The 19,118-nt window shown below is 39.2% G+C and overlaps 1 protein-coding gene across 7 annotated transcripts in view; it reads left to right on the top strand.

Moving 5' to 3' along the window:
* Nucleotides 1-12,423, top strand: part of CTDSPL (CTD small phosphatase like) — a 112,992-nt gene extending 100,569 nt beyond the window's left edge. For all 7 annotated transcript variants that reach the window (XM_075922870.1, XM_025183363.2, XM_025183361.2 and 4 more), the window contains 3 exons: nt 3,003-3,095; nt 5,767-5,952; nt 7,927-12,423. In XM_075922870.1, the coding sequence (XP_075778985.1) occupies nt 3,003-3,095; nt 5,767-5,952; nt 7,927-8,052 (405 nt within the window). In that variant the 3' untranslated portion in view covers nt 8,053-12,423. The remainder of the gene's footprint in view (nt 1-3,002; nt 3,096-5,766; nt 5,953-7,926) is intronic.
* Nucleotides 12,424-19,118: the final 6,695 nt, after the last annotated feature.

Below are 19,118 nucleotides of genomic sequence, written 5' to 3'. Positions count from 1 at the left end.
TTCATGTAGAGAGCCATTGACTAGTATGTCTAGTTCTGTGGCAGCCCTTAAGTAGTTGACTAGAAGCTCTTGTAAAAGACACGGAAAAGAATTTCAAATTGTATTTCTATTTCAACCAACATTTATCAGTCAGTTAATAATCCAGAAATTCAGTTTTTTACTATATGCCTTGGCACATAGGAAAGCAACAATTTATATTCCAAACACCCACAGTCTAAATGCTTGGCTTGGACTTTCTAATCGGTCCACAAGAAAAAACATTATTTGTAACCTAGTGAATGCAGGTGGGGGAATTCTTTGTTTTAGTGTGACTGCACTGTTAAAAAGGAAAAGCACTAATAAGGCACAGAACTTCTCATCTTTGCATAGATTGTTTCAGTATGCTAGAAAGAGGTTTCTCACATTTTTGGGACTGTTATGTACATAGGGACGTTGGGAGGAGAATATAAAGCTAAAATGTACAAAGAATTAATGAGTAAGGTACCTTGCTATTTTCTATTTCTTTTGTTGTACCTTAACTTATTTTCTGTCCTGAGTCCCAGAAGCTAAAAAATAAACTTAAATTGATGGAATGCTCCCACTATTGCCGCCCTTGGTTTCTTGGGTCTACAGAAGGGAAGTAAATTGTTAGAAGGAGCATTATAAATGATTGAGTTTGTGAAACTGCACTTCTTACGTATGTGTTGTAAAAGTTGCATTTGGAAGGTAAACCCTAGTCAACAAAATATCTCTGAGGCTAGCTTTTTAATGAAAAACTAGTGGTTATCTTAAAAGAGGAAAGAGAATTCTTGCCACACTCCTATTGAAATCCAAGAATTTACAGTTCAGTTATCTGGAAAAAGAGTAGCAATCTTTTTCTAATATCTATTCTAAACTTAATTCCTGCCATTAAACAACTATTTTATTAAATAGGGTCAGGTGCTTGCCAAGGCAATATTTAAAAAGAAATAGGGAATCAAAATGAAAACCAGCTTACAAATTGTCCTCTGCTTCCAAGTGCAAATGTGGCTCAGATGGCATAGTTCCAATTCAGTAAGAGTAATCTAATCCAGCAAACTGGTCTGAGCTTCATGCAGTTTGGCACACTACCACCCAAAGTGGAAGCTACATAGCATTTTGATCTAGCCACTTAGGCCTTTAGACTGTAGTGCTCTGCATGTAAATTCTTTTAATATAAATTGGACAGTATTTAAGACCTTATAATGAAATATCTCTTCCTTTACTTACTGATTTAATGTTTACATTATGAAGTTCAGACTAGTATTGCCATAACTTTCTTTTTCACTGTTTATATGTATAGGCTCATTGCACTTTTGCATTTTAATGTTAACCTAATATAAATGTTAGCCAGTATAACTCCCTTAAATAACACACAAGGCATTAAGCAAGTTCAGTTTTGCGTGTTCTTGTCTTATGATTGATGACTTATTCCCTTTTAAAGGGAGAAACCCACTTAATTTACCAGGCTTGCATTTAAAAGAATTTCAGTATTGTAGTTTACTTGGTAAGGCAGGAATTGCTTACTCAGTTCTATCAACATAAGCTTTTAAAATAAACATTTAACTCCCACCCTCATCCTCCCAGTTTATTGTTTTTATCCAATTGTAAGCATCCTGGATAGGGACTGTCTTTATCTCTGTACTGTATCTTATATGAACACTAAGTGTACTGTTGGTGCTTAACAGATAATCTTAGTAGCTGTATCAGTTGCAATAAGCAACTGATTCTTGCTCCAGATTAGTAAAGTGACTCCTTTGCTGGAGGGATTGCTGTGTGAAAGAAGGAAAACACAGAAGATCTACTATATTTATGACAAGGCCTCAGTTGAAATATTTTGAGCTGTATTGGTCACAAATAATACCTGGAAACTCATTTCTCCATTGAAGATACGAAAGCCTGTATTTTATCAGTGGGTTTGGAATATCATTTAAAAGCAGCTATAGGATATGTTATCTGGCATCCAGAAACAAAAACAGAAGATAAGTATTTTATTAACAGAAAAAAAGGAAGAACTCAATACCTGAATCATGTTCCCAGTTCATAATTCCTTATAGCGCCAGATAAAACTTTCCTTCAGATGTTTTCCTCTCAAACTCTTCAAGAATTGAAGAAATATAAGCATCAAAGAGTTATGCTACTTTCAGTGCTCTCAGATTTTTTAAGGTAATCAAGAGCTGCTATGATCAGTTAGCAGTGCCTAGCTAATGTAGGAGCCTGGATCTCATTTTCAAAGGGGATTTGGGTATCTAGACACCTATATCTCATCAACTGTCAGTGGGATTTTGGCTCTGACGTGCCTATATCTCTTTTGAAAATAGGAGTTTAAATCTCAAATTAGTGAGGCATTGCACTGCCGAACATATTACTGATTGACCCTTTCCAGTCTAGCACACTGTGGTCCGGCAGCATCTGTGATCCAGCATGATTTTAGTTAGCCAGATGTCCACTTGTCATGGGCATGGCCAAGTTTCCCACAATCCAATAAAGTTTGTTTATAGCTACCAGTCTTAGCTCTTAGTGTCCTGTGCTGTGATTTAGCTCTAATTTACTCTAAATGTCTTCTAAGAGCCCAGTAAGATGTGGAAGTGTTGGTAATGCTGCTAGACAACACTGACCTCTCATGTTTCAGCAAATTCTCTGGTTCCGCACTGGTCAGGTCCCCAGGTTGCCGGACTAGAGAGGTTCTACCTGTAATATCTAAATACTTTTTAAAATGTGGGTCATAATTCTTGTGTTGGTGCCCCATTACTTTTTTGTCTCTATTTTAAGAATGTATCTTTCCAGCAGGACCTAGTATTACCAGTGTGCAGTCAGTATGGGACAATCAAGTATATATGTTCAAATATTTTGTTATTGAATATTATGCTTCCTTTGTCTTACATCAGCCTTTTCCTTCTTCTTAGCCTTCCGTGTCGCACATTAGTTCTGCCTACTAATTTTAGTCTAACTCCAGTCTTTTTGTCTTAAACCTCATTTGACCTAAACAGATATTGTCATTCCAGGTTTATGTATTGAAGCGACCACATGTGGATGAGTTTCTCCAGAGGATGGGAGAGCTCTTTGAGTGTGTACTCTTCACAGCCAGTCTAGCCAAGGTTTGCCATAGTCTCTTCTTTCTCCTTAGTTTTTATAATGCTGGATATTGGACATTTTGGTTGGCTTTTCTGTGGATGATTGTTTCCTCACTTGGAATGATCTTAATTTTTCCCCTTTCTGCTTCTTTGCCTAACAGTGTGTACTTTGTCTGCTAGTGTGTGGGTAAGTGTTTCCATGGTAACAATATCACATATGGGCTTGTCTCATAATGTAGCCTCCATGCATTGCTCATGATGCCAATATGAAAGGCTTACAAGTTACCATGGTTATAGTGGGAAATTAGAACAAATAGTGTACTACATGAAGCAGTATATTAAAGTTGGGCATGAAATTCGCTATGCTATGCTCTGTAGCTAGCCAATAGTTCAGAAAGTACTTTGGTACAAAAACATAGGATACAGATATCTAACATGTGGATGTGCAGTTATAATTTTGGTTGAGAATAATAAATACTGTTTGTGAAGCTCAATATCGTTAGCATCTGAAAAGCAATATTTTGTGCCCTCTAACTTTGGTAGAAATAGTATCTCGAGTAGGTAGTTTTGTAGTGGAGAGAGCGCAATTTTAGTCATGCAGTATTATCAGTGTATTTGTATTTGTGGTTTTGATTTTGAAATTAAATCAGTTGATTGTTAATTTTTTTTAATTTATCCTATTTAAATATTTTATAAAGTAAATTAAATTCTGATCTTTTTCTGGTTTTCCATAGGCTCAATGTTCCCTCTAATTTTTCTCAAACATGTGCAAAATGAATTTTATGGGCACTAATACGGAGGTGATGCGTGACACATCACCTCTGTATTGGTGCACAGACACAAATTCATGTGGCAGGGTGAGGTCAAGAGGTTTGAAGTGTGGAAGGGGACTCAAGGCTGGGGCAGAGGGTTGGGCTATGGAGGTTGAGGGCTCTGGAGGGGGGGAGGGGGAGAGGGAGAAAGCTCTGGCAGGGCTGGGGATGAAGGGCTTAGAGCTGGGATAGAAGGTTGGGGAGTGAGGGTTTTGGCTTGGGGTGCAAGTCAGAGCTGAGGGATTTGGGGTGCAGGCTGCCCTGTGGTTGTGGTGAGCAGAGAATTCTTCACAGCTTTCTCTCTCTCCCTGCAGCAACATCACTGCTGAATGGGAGCAGTGCCTCTGCACCACAGTAGCTCTGGCACTGAGCCTTCAGGATAGGCACCTATCCCCCAGACATGGTGGGGCCAGAGCTGGGTTAGGACCAGGGAAGGGGTACCGCCTCTCTTTCGGCTGCAATATCTCTGGAGTTAGGGGAGAGGCATCTCTCCCCGCTGCACCCCTGAGCACCTGCACAGTTCTTATTAGGCTGCTGCATGGACACACAGCTTAGCAGGAACTTAGGACTCTAGAGATGGGAAAGACCCTGTTCAATTATCTAGTTCAGTTTTTCTCAACCATTGGTACAAGTACCCTTAGGGTCAACTCGAGAGAAGTCTGGGGGATACGTTAACACCACTGAAATTTGGAAAAAAATGAATTTTTGTTTTAAATTTTACAGTGCTTTATTATTTTTGTATTTTTTACATCCAGAAATGTCATCGCCTGCCTGGTTACAATTAAGTTGTTTAAACAAATGTGTTGCAATAGTAGAAAAAAATTGTCTGAAAACTGTAGATACTGGGGGTATTTATAATTTTTTTTAAAAAAAAGGGGGTACTTTATAAAAAAAAAAGTTGAGAAACACTGATCTAGTTCATCTTGTTAGCGTAGAATTATTTGTTTACCAATTTTGTGTTCAGTCTAGTTTAGTAGTTCCAAAGCAGTGGACTTGCAGTAGTTTCCTTGAAACAGTCTTAATAGAAAGAAAGAGTTATTGACAGCAAGATATCTCTTGCTTTTTGTTGATTTCAGGAAAGTTCCAATGATCGGACATATCCTTCAAAGAATTTGTGCCAACTATAATTGATGATCATATCTGCTTTTACAAACTGGTTTCTTATATAAGAGTCTCTGCCCTTCCTACTCTCTTTGACCATTACTATAAATTCTTGAGTCACAATTCATACCTGTGGTACTTGTATTTCCTTTGAATAAAGCCAACAAAATGTTACAAATGGGTATATTTATTAATATTTTTGCTTGTCCTTTCATGGCTAGAGTGTGCATATTTTTGGGATCTTCAGATCCCTGCTGACATTACAAGTCAACATGTATTGTTAACGGCACATCATGAATTGGGCCAAGTCAGATGTTTCCTCCATTACTCTTGACTTCACAGGTACAAGGAACTGGATTTGGTACGGATAGCTGCGGAAGTAGTATCATGCTCTAGGTTTCCCTTTTTCATGCATTTTTACAGGAGTGTTATATGAGATCTCTGGATTCTTTCCCTTTTAGAAGTTGCAGGACAAATATAAAAAGGCCATATTGAAATATGTTAAGATAATTAGTAAATCATAGCAAGATTTATAGTACAGTTATTTCTTTCTGAAAGATAACTGCAGTGCTGTCCTGTTATCAATTTATTAATGATCTTAGCTTTACTAGCATGTAAATTAATATTAAGGAGAAAAGCTGAAGCAAAGCAGATTGTAGTTCTATCTATAATTGTCCTTTTAATTTATCCTTAATGTTTAGTTCTAGAAAACATTGTGATGCCTACAGACATGAGATTTCAGTTTTTTTAACTTCTCAATTATATTAACTTCTGTCTTTAAGTATGCGGATCCAGTAGCAGACTTGTTGGATCGGTGGGGTGTGTTCAGGGCGAGACTCTTCAGAGAATCCTGTGTTTTCCACAGAGGAAATTATGTGAAGGATCTGAGTCGACTGGGACGAGAACTAAGTAAAGTTATTATAGTGGATAACTCTCCTGCATCCTACATCTTCCACCCTGAAAATGCAGTAAGTGGTCCCAAGTACTAGTGTTCCTTCTTTGGGCTTCCATGGTCAGGGTTTCACATTCAGGCAATATTATGTACTTAAATTTATTTTCAGAGTGTTAACTATGTCAACAACATGAGCATTCTCTAAAACTTTTAAGTAAAAGATCGGGTTCTAGTGCTAGCTGTTATGTAGTTAGATACAAGCCAGATGTCTCCATGCTGTTTTGCCAGTTCATCTTTCTTATGCCTAGCTCTCCTTCAGTTTTTAGCTTTGGGCATCTTTTTTAAGACAGTGCTAATTGTGCAGAAAAACACTAAACAGTCTGAAATTTTTGTAAACACTCCCAGTACAGGCTGTTAAGAGAGAGGATATTTACTCAAAGACCTTAAAATGATTTTTATTTATTTATTCAGTGGCTTATCTGAACTGCTTTGGATATTCCAACTTTTTCACATTAGTGAAGTTAATAGACAAGCTAGTAACTAATTAACCAGCACAATCCATGGGAAGGTTGCAACCCATTGGCAAGCTTTTGCAGTTGCGGGTTGCACAGAGACCTCTCCATCAACCACTCTTAAAAGACGCACATACACTTTTCTTGCTAGCCACCAGGACAACAAGCTGGGACTCTCTTAAGTTGCTCATAAGGCATTGTCCTTTTTTGAAGGATTATTTGATTGTTAGTTTTTAGATTTAGTGTAGTTTTTAGCTGATATGGTATAAAGTGAAGAGTTTAAAGTAAATTTTGTCTTAAAACATCACATTTCTGAACTCAGACCCTCAATCCTAATGCCGGCATTGATGCTTGTGAGAACCCTTACCCTATTTAGTACCACATAAGGCTTCAGTTTATTTTACTAGCTCTCTGTACAAGGATCAGAAACCTCAACTAGAGATATAAAATCCTGTTTAATTAGCTAACTGATTAAATTTGAAGTTTAACTGGTTAACCAGTAAAGGGGGGGCTCTCCAGCTGCTCTCCCCCTGCCATGACCAGGCTAGAGAATCCCCCCACTGGGGATGGGCATCTCTGGATGTCCAGAGCAGCCCAGGCCTGCAATATGCTCCGGAGACACCACAGAGACGGTGGGGAGCTACTCCAGCCCCCCTGGTTAACTGAAATGAGTAAGCATCACCCATTGAGGGTGTATTGCTTACCAGTTAACTTTTCACATCTTTTGCCTCAATTCTAATCAGTACTGATGGTTGAGATTCAAAGCCAGCTCCAGGCCGCTCTTTGATGTTTTAAAAAAAAAATCCAATACTAAGAATCTGAGTAAATTGTAAGTGGAAAAACACTATAATCTAGTGGCTGTTCCAGTCCCTGGAGGCACCAGAGGTTGTGACTAGATCCAAGACAGACTCTAAAATGTATTATTTCTGTAAGATCCCATAGCGGTAATAGACAAAATTCTTCCCTAGAGTCCACTCTACACTTTTATGAAGCATTATTCTCTGAACCTGGCCTCAAAATCTGGTGTTCAGTACAAAGCAGTTGCATATTCATTGTTCAGATATTTCCTCCTCTGTCATATTTCTTTAAGGGTTTCTTCTTTCATCCATAGCCATCTATATTGACAGTACTCCGAGAAAGAAAGGAGACTCTCCTGTAACTGGTTTTTTTCCAAGTAGACTCTCAGTGTAAATTTGTAGTTTGCACCCTTCTTAGGCTATTCTGGATTGGGCAGAAAACATTGAAAGGGATGTGCCATGTCTCATGTAACCTTGCTTTTTGGAACATTCCATATCTGGAAAGAAAATCTGCAGTTAGCTTTCTAGAGGTTCCAGTCCTGAAGTGGGAATGCAAGAATGTTTCAAAGAACGTAGCTCTCAACGGGCATTGTACTTGAACCTCGGTTACAGATGAATATCTTTTCTTTATCATGGCCATTAGCTGCAGTAGGTGCTGTAAGCTAAGATTCTGACTTAAGATGGAATGTGTACAAATGTTTTTGATGTAGCAAAACCTCTTCTATTCTTTCTCTGTTTCAGGTGCCTGTGCAGTCCTGGTTTGATGACATGATGGACACAGAGCTGCTAGATCTTATTCCTTTCTTTGAAGGACTAAGCAGAGAGGAAGAAGTTTACAGTATGCTTCACAAACTTTGCAACAGGTAGCCCTTAAATCTGACTGGCGCAGGTTGATTGCAGTTGCTACAGACGCTCTCCATCTCTCACAGCTCTTTCAAACATAAGCTTTGAGAAGGCCACTCCTGTCAGAAGTGCTACTTTTGATCTTCCTGTTACATTGTACACGAAGGACAGTCATGAGTGATGCTATTAAGCCTTCAGAAGTCTGACAACCTAAGGTCACACGTTCAGACTCCTTTTTTAAAGAAAAAAAGAAGCTATTTTCGATGGGACTCTTTTAATGACTTTCATAAGTGGCCACATTTTACTGGATCAGCTTTTCTTAAAACATGCCAAAAAAAAAAAGCTTGTTATATTTCAGCAGTCAAATCTTTCCCCCTCCCACTATGCAGACAGTTTCACCCTCTGCTTAGAGCAGTTGACCTGACTCTGAATTTTTTTCTTACAGAATGAAGTGCCTTTTTGAATGTTATTTTAAGACATTTTTGTATAAGGTGTATTTCCAGACATCTTTTAGTCTTGTATTGTCTAAACGCTTTAAAAAGGAAAAAGGAAAATTTTTATAGAGCACTGTAATATATGGTAACAAAGGAAACAGTTGAAACAAATATGCTGGGAGTCCTGCCTCCATGGTGATGTTATGCTATATTAATTACACTTTGTCATGCTCAAAAGGTTTAGGAATTTGGGGAAGGGTGATTTCATTTTTGTATCACTATGGTCTTACTCATTTTGGACCAGTTTGAACATATCTGCAGTTGTTTGGTTCTTAGGGAATGATAGAATTGGGAAAATGCAGTGACAAACAGATCTCAAGCACCTTTTATGCTAGATGGATCAAGTTCTATTATCTCTGCTTGCACACAACTGCCATGCCTCTCCAATTTTTAAAAACACCATTGTGAGAAACCCATTATATTTGTTTGGGGGGGAGAGAATACAGAGAATCTATTTATTGATTTAAATTCTTTTCTTACTAAAACCCACCTGGGTAAGCTGGATGTGTCCTGAGCTGTTAAGAGTATTTTTTCCTCTTAATTGCTGCTACTATATACTCACCAAATGGAGTTGACCATCGGCTGTTATACTGTTTTTGCCACTGTGCCTGTGCTACAAAAACATTTGCTTTAAGATGCAAATTTGGGCAATAAATGAAATGCAGGTAATAGATCCCACCTGCATGTGGTAAACGTGTGGATCTGATATACCAGATAACTCAGTTAAAGGTGACCTGCAAAGGACTTTGGAAAATGCCTTTTGCTCCTTTATGCACCATAAAGAAGCAAAATGGAGGCATGAGACCAATTTATTTTAAAGTGGGGGCTTTTTTTCTCCTGCTTTGGTTTTTTTCCTTCAAAATGTCAACTGATCTTTCCTGGTTTTTGCTGCAAATTTGTTGAGAGTCTCAGCTGCTGGTTGGGAGCCATATCACCCATGCTGGAGGTATGTTTAAATCAGAATTCCTTTCTCTAGTGTGTACTTTAGACTTTGGAGTTAAATCGATTTTATATTTTTTTAACATTCTAACTAAAAACTGTCTTTTCAGTTTACTTGGCTTTCATTTGTTTACACTAGTTTTTCATTCATCCAGGATAGACACAACTTGAATTTCTGATGTTCAAAACATTTCTAACTTTTTAGTTTTAAGCCTTTTGAAGCAAAAATGCACAACCTTTTTTTTCTTCTCCTGGTTAACCATTGGTGAATGAGTAAAAATCTAGTCATACAAATTAGCCATACTTGGCAGGCATCAAAGAAAGCTAAACTAAGTATTTGGTGCTTTAATTAGCTTACTTTTAAATGCCACAAGGTAGTTACAGGTTGCCTTTTTACAAGTATGACCAATAGGAATTACAAGAAGCTGACCTGGATTATTGTCATTGACTAAAACATTTACTAAGCAGTTTAATAAATTAATTCCTAAAAGGGTGGGCCAGCCTACACAGGTATGGAATAGATTATCACAGGTGCAGTATAAGACCGAGAAAGGACTTGTCTCCTTGCAGTGCAGCTTCGCACTGTGCTCGCAGTGTTTTCTCAGTGAAGGTGTTCTAAGCAGTACCATAACATTTGACTCTGTACAACATAACTGTTTCTTTCTGTTACCAGTTGTGATTACCTTAGTACTGTATGTTTTTATTCCAGAACTAAGTTCTGACAATTGAAAAAAAATCTAGATGGTTTAAAAGGACGTATGGATTCTGGTTAGTCCATTAAGTTTGTGTTCAGTCTAAGATGTTTAGTTTTCTTTTGGAATACAGAGTAACAAAACCATAAACTGCCAAAAAGTTGTTCTCTGAGCAGTATTTTTAACTGTATTTGTGACCTTTGTGCCTCAGATGCAGTCTGCAGGGAAGTATTCAGGTTGTACTTTATTGTGCAGGTATGATGAGAATGGCTGAAAAAAATTCAAAGATTTTCACACAAGTATTAGACCAATTAGACAGTGAATAACTCCTTCATGACCCATTGCCATTTAAACAGTTGTGATCTGTTGTACATAAGACGAACCATGTCATTAGCTGTTCGCATTTATAAAAGCAGTGATTTCATGAACCAGTTGCCTTAAATGTCTCTGAATGAATGTTGATATAAAAGTGACTTGTATTGTTTTGAAATCAACATGTAATGGACAACTGAACTTCTTTTCAATCACTATATTTGTGGTGTTTCCATATAGCTTTAATACTGTTTGGGCTCATGTAATTCAAAAAGTTCCAGAAAAAAATTGGCTTTATAATTTCAGCTGATACAGCATACAAAATAACACGCAGTGGTCAAAAATGACAAAATCAGGGGTTTTACATATTACCATTTCTGATCCATGCGAATATTGTAAGTGCATTTTATATATGATTTTTGTTTGAGTTCTAATCATGGTAAGTCACTCTAGAACATGAAAATATTTTTGGATAATACCCGATTCCTTCTAATATCAAATGAGGTGGTTGTATAAGATCAAGCTTTAGGTTTCCTAAGTGTTTGGATTTTTTACAGTATATGAGCAATTATCATATATACCTTTTTTTGCACTTTATTTTCCCACACTTAAAAAATCCAGATTTTTATAAGCTCTTTTGATTTACATATAACTAACTATATATTTGAAGCACCTAGATTTTAACAAAGCACTATAGTTCTAAATATAATCCCAGAAAAACAAATAGAATGTTTGTAAAAATTGCAATATAATTTTGGTTTTACTTTTAATTGAATGAGAATTTGAAAATAAAAACAAAAAATCTAATTGTTTCCCAAAGCTCTTCCATATTTCCCAGTGCAGTAGTGCATGCTGCATGTATGTCACCAAGACTGTTATAAGCCTTGTCTTTCAATTATAATTCCCAGATATTACCGCAATACTATTAAAAGTCTTTCCCAGTGGATCATTCAGTTCAGCTAAAGAAATGCTGCCTGACCTGAAGTTCCGTTGTCCTTTTGTGTTGGGTTAAAAAAAGGTTATTTGCCTGCAAAGGGGGAAGATTATATATAAATATATATATTTTTATTTAAAATGTAAGGCAGAGTGCCATAGATTCTTGAAATTCAACTAAAATGTTATGATTAAATTGCCATCTGTAAATTAGGGCTGTGCGCAGAATATTTGTTAAACACCATGAGGTTTTGAATGAAAGATTTTAGCAAATGTACAATACTACTGTATTCATTTAGGTAACTTTGGAGAAAAAAACCTGTCTCTTGTTTTTCCCTTTAATTGCTTTTTACAAAAAACAGTGAAGTTATACATGGAAGAAACCCATCACCTGCAGAGCTTCGATTTTCAGTGTGTTCAATCACTTTATCATGGCATGATTTTGATTAGAGTGGTTGAGGGGGGTCAATAAAATATCTAAATTGCACTGGCTTGTACTGGGGTTGCAGCTTTGAAATTTCAATGTAAAAAGTCTGTAGCGATATAATTTACAAACACACACAAACCTATGTCTTACAGAATTTTTTACTAATAAAACACAGAATCGCACAGCCCTATTGTTAAAAAAAAAAAAAAGTTTGTGCCTCTGATTTCAAAGGTGCTGTGATGTATGCCTTTTGTGTGGTGAGGAGGAAGGCAGGTAAGACTTGGGTTGGGGAATTGCTTGAAATTCTATAGGTTAACTATGCAAAAAGAGCTGTTAGTTTTCTGTTCATATTTTATTGTAAAATCCAGCTGTCTAACTTTTTGTTAAAACTCTTCTGGGAAATTAAGAGGAGTAAGCAATGGACATATTGCTTGTTTGTCTAATAATGGAGCTGTTTACACTTTAATGCAATGAACAATCCAGCAATACTTGAGAAACACTACATATACAGTATGAGTGTTTTGAGGAGAGAGAAGTGTTGTCAATCAGGTATTGAATGGTTTCTTTACTGTCACAAATAAAAGTTTTTAACAATTTAGACACTTGTGCATGTAATACTTCTCTGAGAGAAATTCTGTCCTTTTCTGATTGCTACTTTCCCCTTGAGTACTGATCATTTTCCTCTTCTCCCAGAGTCTCTCTTCCCTCTGTGTTGGTGGTTCTGTAGATTGGTAGAATCATTCACCGCCATCCCTTTTTTAAAGCATGTATTTTAGCTCTGATTGAATACCCTGGCACCTGCTTATGCAGACAAGAGCTAATGAACTGATGATGAACTCTGCTAAATAAGTTGCTGGTGTCTGACCGATATTCCTGCTATTTAAATCTCTTGGATGAGATCATACTATAACTTGTTCAGGTCATAAAGCTGTAACTTATTTTTGGAGAACTCTGTTTGGCTGCCTAAGTAGTAGTTTTTACAATCATTGCCATAGCTTAAGAAAAATCTGATTAAATTATGTGCTGTGTCTGGTTGAACAAGCTGCTCTGTGATTCATTCGAAACAGTAACTTTCTATAGAACCTTTCCTCTAGGGAAAGTGTTGTGGACAGCTTGGGTGCTATGAACATTTTAAAATCCTCGGAATATACGGGTTAAGTAACTTGCCTGAGGTGACACCACAAGAAATGTTTTCTTGACACCTGATTCCTTTCTGTAGCCATCTGACATCCCAGTCTCTATGGTATTTTATAGATTGATTTAATTTTTCCTCAGACTTTTTCACTTTGTGTACAAAATGACCAATGTTTCAGATTAAGAGCTTTGGCTCGTGCAGAATAACACTCCTGATGTTAACATTGTTACTCCCACAGTTTAAAATGTTTCCTTACATATTTCTTAGGATTGCTTCTTTAGGGCAGAGATCATTTCCTTTCCCAGTCATTGACCCCGAAGCTTAGCAAGATTCAGAAAAGGATTAGATGTTGATTCACGTAACAAGAATATCTGACGTTTGTACTGTAAGTATGAAAAGAGCAACCAAGCATTTTGGAAGGAATATAAATTAGAGCTGTACAAGGAGAAGGAATTCCAATTCACAGAGGAGTTCAATGTTTCCTTTTGATTCAGAACAAAAATCTAACTTTTTAGAAATGCTCCCTGGAAGAGCCTGGTGCTCCACCAGGCAGGCAGAGTTCAATCAGAACCATGCCCGAATTCCACTGGAACGTCTTTATAATTGAGTGATTGCTGCAACATATTGTGATTTTTGACATATCTGAAAATTCTGGTCCCCTCAAAGTTTTGTCAGAATTTCTCCATCCTGTACCAATATAATAAACCCTCCTGTTTTCAGGGCTCAAGACAACTTCTAATGGGAATTGGAAGGAAAATTCTGGTGGGCAGGTCTTCCTAGAACTATCTACTTCAGGGTTTCTCTCACCTACCTCTGAAGCATCTGTACTATCTCCTTTTAGTGACAGCATGCAGAACTAGATATTGGTCTGAGCTTTGTGGCAGTTCCTATGTTCCAGAGCACACGTTTCTCTTGCACATCTACAGCATTTAGTTATACTGAACAGGTGAGACGTGAGCAATATTGAAATAATATGCTGCATTTGCCTTACAGTTGATGGCTATGTTTGGTTGGTCAAATCTTTCACAGACACTCTTTGAACCTGTGCTGCTCATGCCATCCATTGCTCTAATCTGTGTCATCTGTGTCATCCACGGTCTTCACAATCCCTTTGATTTTGGTGGTGTACATAAATGTTTAATCCAGATTTAATTTTTGCAAACACTGGACAAAGAGACATGGAGTATTTATGTAGAGTGCACAAAACTGCTTGCTTGTTCCATGTTACCGGGTGTGTGTGTGTTGGTTTTTTTAAGCCTTCTCACAGTCCTGGATGAGGCTCCAAATAACACAAAGCTGTCTCTACTTGAAAGCAGATGGGTGATTCACCCTTGTGCCATAAGCATTTCTGCCATAAATGTGTTGAGAATCTTTGTTCTGGATAATTAGGCTTGATTATTTCATCGTTCCAGAGATTGTACAAAATCCAGGAATTCCCAGCACTGAGGAAAATGCTTTACACAGGGAAATCCCTGACTGCTCGTTCAAGAGGTAATTATTCCCCAAAGTTTGGTTTTAGTGATATTTCATGATTTACACTAAGAGTGTTTAAAAGAGCAATTTACTGTAATTTGCCTATCAATTGGTCTCATTCAGGCCTGTCGATATGGCCGGGAGAGTTGCCCCAGGGCCCGGCGATTTTAATAGACCCGGAGCTGCTGCTGCTACTGTGGCAGCAGCAATACCTGGAGCCCTGGGCTTTTAAATCACCTCCAGAGTATCACAGGGCATGCTCCTGGCAGCCCTGTGGGCTGGAGTGTGATGGCATGGTGCATTCTGGGTGGCGCTGCAGGCTGGCTGCCTTGGCCCCTCCCCTTCTTCCCAAGGCCCCTCCCCTTCCTGGTGCATGCAACCAGCCCACCCCATCCTTGCCCAAGAGCCCAGCATGGCTATCGGCTCACCTGGTCTCCTCTGAGGACATTTATAAGCTGATGTGTGTGTATTGCACACAGATAAGATACTGTCTTTATCCTGTTCACGGTTGACGATTCACACTGAGTTTTCCCTCGGTTTGTGACAAGCGGAAGCCAGTAATAGACCCTCTTTGTTAATGAGCCTGAACACAACTCCCTGGCATACCCACCACCCCAAGAATTCTCTACCTGCAAAGGCTTTCAAGAGCAAAGGTGTGGAGCTCCATTTTTACCAGAATTTCTCGTTCTTATTGTTTAGTGTTTGATTTGGTGAACCTTATAATCTTGATTGCTAGCTCAGGGAAATTAAGCAACATTAAGGCAGCGAAATTCAGCACCCACCTATTTGCTATGAGAGTATTACAGAGGGGATTAAAACAATTCCTTCTGCTTCCAAAGCAGCCTGTGGCCTATGGGTGTGCATGAATGATGACCATGGAGAAAGGGATTGGATATTTGCTTAAGATTAAATATTAGCTTGAGATACCGTGTTTGCTTTCCCATACAATTTGGGGTATTTTGTTTCCCATTTTGCACTAATCTTCCCATAGCAGTTCAGTGAGTTGACTGTAGATTGTTTCAATTACATATTGGTTCATAGTGCCTCTGCTTTCAAGAGAGTCCAGCACAGATTGGCTCCTATCCTTGATTTGGAGTTACTCGTTATTACCACAAAAGACAGGACTATGCCGCACTTTAAAGACTCACAGGAGTGGGTCTGCCCCACGAAAGCTCATCATGTAATAAACCATCCTGTTAGTCTTTAAAGTGCTGCATAGTCCTCTTTTGTTTCAGAAAGACCAGACTAACACTGCTACATCTCTATTACTAGTTATTACCACGGTATGTGTTCTTGTAATGTAGGCATGTCTCAGCAATGAGACCCAGCCCTGTGTTCTCCTCCAGAGAATCACCTAGCTCTCAACTCTCCAACCTTGATCTTGGGAAAAGTAGACAGGTGAGACTAAAGACAATTTAGTATAGGTATGTATGTGAGAGGAAGAGTGTGAGTGAGTGAGAGACATTGAAAAGAGTTTTATTGGTGTATGGTTGGAATGCTCTTGTTCATGAGTACATTCGGCAGCTCAGCCCAAATGAGTGCTAATGAAACCTTCGTGTCGCTACACCATCATGTACTCTGTGTGTGCTTCATTTGTCACAGGGAAAATGTTTAGGAATGTTTGAGTTTTTAGAGAGAGGATTCAGACTCTGTCTCTTGTATCACTCCACCTGTAAACTGGATGCCCTAATTAACTAATCGGATTGTGGAGGGCTCAGAGCCACAAGAACATCTAAAAATATCAAAATACCTGTTTTCTAGATGCAAAAATGTCTCAGTCTATCATCTGCTTCAGGTAATTTCTTGTCTAGTAGAGAAAATGCTTAATGTCTTAACCGGGCAGGAGAGAGGAGGGAGAAAAATCCTCTTTGTCAAGAGTTGAAAGTTTGTTTCTAACCCAGAAGAGCAAATGGATGAGGCACCAGATTAAGGATGTTAAGGACTAGTCTACTGTCCAATAAGAAAATGCTTATTGGATAGTCAGTTGACTAGTCAATTCCCGCCCCCGCCACCTCTTTCAGATAGAGGCAGCAAAAGGGGAGGATGAATGAGTACTTCAAAGTGGCAGCGCCACACAGCTGAGCCAGGGATCAGCTGTGTGGCACTACTGCTTTGAAACCCAAGATGGAATTTCAAAGGGGCTGCAGCCGCATAGTTGAGCCAGGGATCAGCTGTGCAGTGCTGCCACTTTGAAACGCCAAGACGACGCTTTAAAGGGGCAGTGCTGCACAGCTGAGCACTTGGCATTTCAAAAGGGCAGCGCCTTGGAGCGTGGGGTCAGTTGGCGACTCCCGAGCTAATCCTGGGATCTGCGCATTTCAGTGAAACCCGGGATCAGCTGGGCATTTCAAAGGGGCAGCAGCGGCTGCCCCTTTGAAACCCTGCCTCAGCGTTTCAAAGAGGCAGTGGAGTGTAGCCTGGGGTCATCTGGGGAGTCCCCAGCTGATCCCGGTTTCCGCTGGAGAGTCCCCAGCTGACCCCAGGCTCCACACAGCATGCAGCGCAGCATGGAGCCTAGTGTCAGTGGGGGATTCTGAGTCCCCCTGCTGACCCCAGGCTCCATGGCTTTGAAATGCACAAGACCCCCGCTGGGGACCCTCATACATTTCAAAGCAGGCACACCCGCTGCAGCCCAGAGTCAGCAGGACTTCCGGCTGGCCCCAGGCTGCACACGGAATTCCACCTTTTTCCTTTGAAATGTGCAAGAGCTCAGCAGGGGCTCTTTATACATTTCAAAGAAGGAATGTGGAAGTGCCTGTCGATGGAAATTCCATCGACTACTCAACTAGTCAATTAACCGCAATTTAACATCCTTACACCAGATTAGGGTTCAGGACACCTGGATTTGACTCCTAGCTCCGCTGGGAGACCCAATTGGGCAGTTGCTTTGTCTCCGTGCTTCTGTTTCCCTTCCAGCCTTTAGTGTCTCCTAAACTGTAAGTTCTTTCGGGAAATGATTGTTTTTGACTGTGTGTGCACAGCACCTACCATAATGGTTCTGACATTCATTTGGGGCCATTAGATGCTACTTTAGATTATAAACTCTTTGGGTCAGGGACCATTTTTTGTGGTTCTATGTTGGACAGTGCCTTGCACCATGGGGTTTTGTCCATGGCTGGGGCTCCTAGGCAGCAGGGTAATGCATAATAAAAATTAAATACTAAAAGGAGGATAGCTTTTCTTTATCTAGAAATGAGTTCTATCATAGTCCATCCTGGGCCTTAGGTAGGTATGATTTTTTTTTAAAGGAGAATTCAATTTTAGGGAGCAGGAAGAAACATTTATGACAGATTATTATTATTTTTTTAATATTCATTTGAAGCTCCCTCTGTGGTTAGAATGTTTAGAGAAGGTCCTGGGGAGATGGATGGGGGAACAGAGTAGGTAACAGTGGTCGAGAGTGCAGGATAGTAATCTAGCACATGATTGCAGTTGATCCCAAGGATGTTACTGCCATATGAGGATGCATCTACACATGCTCATGTACGCACAGTTCAGGACAACCGCTATTTTAAAGTGATTGGAGACTTAAGCTATTTTTTCATGCAGGACTTTTGTTAGCCCACTAGATGGTGCAGTTGCATTGTGGCTTTAAAGGTGAATTGAAGAGCTGGTGGTTTTTTTTAAAATACATCCCACACCCCTCTCCATGAGTCACTATATCTTAAACTCAGGGAACCAGATCCTTAGCTGGTGTAAATCAGTGTACCAGTCGACATTCTGGCTCCATACACGAAGATCTTCTTTCATTTGCCAGGTTAAGTCATTAGCTCATCAATTCTGCATTTCCTCAGCAACATTTTTACCTTATCTAAAGGGACAGAGAAGTATCAGGGAAGAGGGGGGACTATCAGATCTTTCAGGAAACAGGAGGTAAATGCACTTGGAAAATAGGAATCCGTATTACTTGAAAAGATTTTAGCTTTTTAATGTATTTAAATTACATATTCTTCTGTGTTACTCTTCATTTTTCCCCCTCTCCAAAAGCTCTGTGCCAAATCTTTCTAAGGAAGGAAATTGTAAATGGTTTTGGACTTAGCTCTTTCAATATATTTCAGCAAAGAATAAATGATCAATCTCCGCAAAAATTCAATGCCAATCTACAAAGTGCATATCGTGTTAAGAATTCCCAGAATCTCTTCTTAGGTTCTTCCCTTTCCCTGAAGTTCTTTGCACAGCACTTGGTCTGTAATGTTTAAACTTTGCAATGAATACTAGCAACGTAGAAAAAACTCGGGGGTAAAAGCCAAGCCCAAAAGTTCATCGTTTGTAGGCCACACTTACAGGATTGTTTTCCCTTTCATGTAAAAAAATCTCCAGGTCCATTCAGAAAGATAAAGGCTTTCAGCTGGGATATTACAGGTGTGGACATGGTTCTTGCTCATTCAGTTTACTCCTTACCCAATCCAGGGAGCCGAAACTGGGGCAAAGGAGAAGTAAAAATTGCTGGGCTCTGCCCTCTCTGTCTACCAAGAGAACAACTAACAGCTCTGCTCAGCATAGGAGCTACTAGATCATTTGCATTACAGGAATATCTCGGCGCCACAAGCAAGATCAGGACCCTGTTGTGCTAGCTCTGTATAGACACATAGAGTCCCTGCCTCAGGAAGGAACGATTCTTCTTTATTCCAGTGCTTGCTCATATCTGTTCCAATTAGGTGTGCGCACGCCATCTGCATGGCTAC

Source organism: Pelodiscus sinensis, chromosome 2 (assembly GCF_049634645.1).
Source record: "Pelodiscus sinensis isolate JC-2024 chromosome 2, ASM4963464v1, whole genome shotgun sequence".
Classification (NCBI taxonomy): domain Eukaryota; kingdom Metazoa; phylum Chordata; order Testudines; family Trionychidae; genus Pelodiscus; species Pelodiscus sinensis.
The sequence above is the reverse complement of the archived record's forward strand: the minus strand, read 5'-3'. Positions and strand labels throughout refer to the sequence as shown.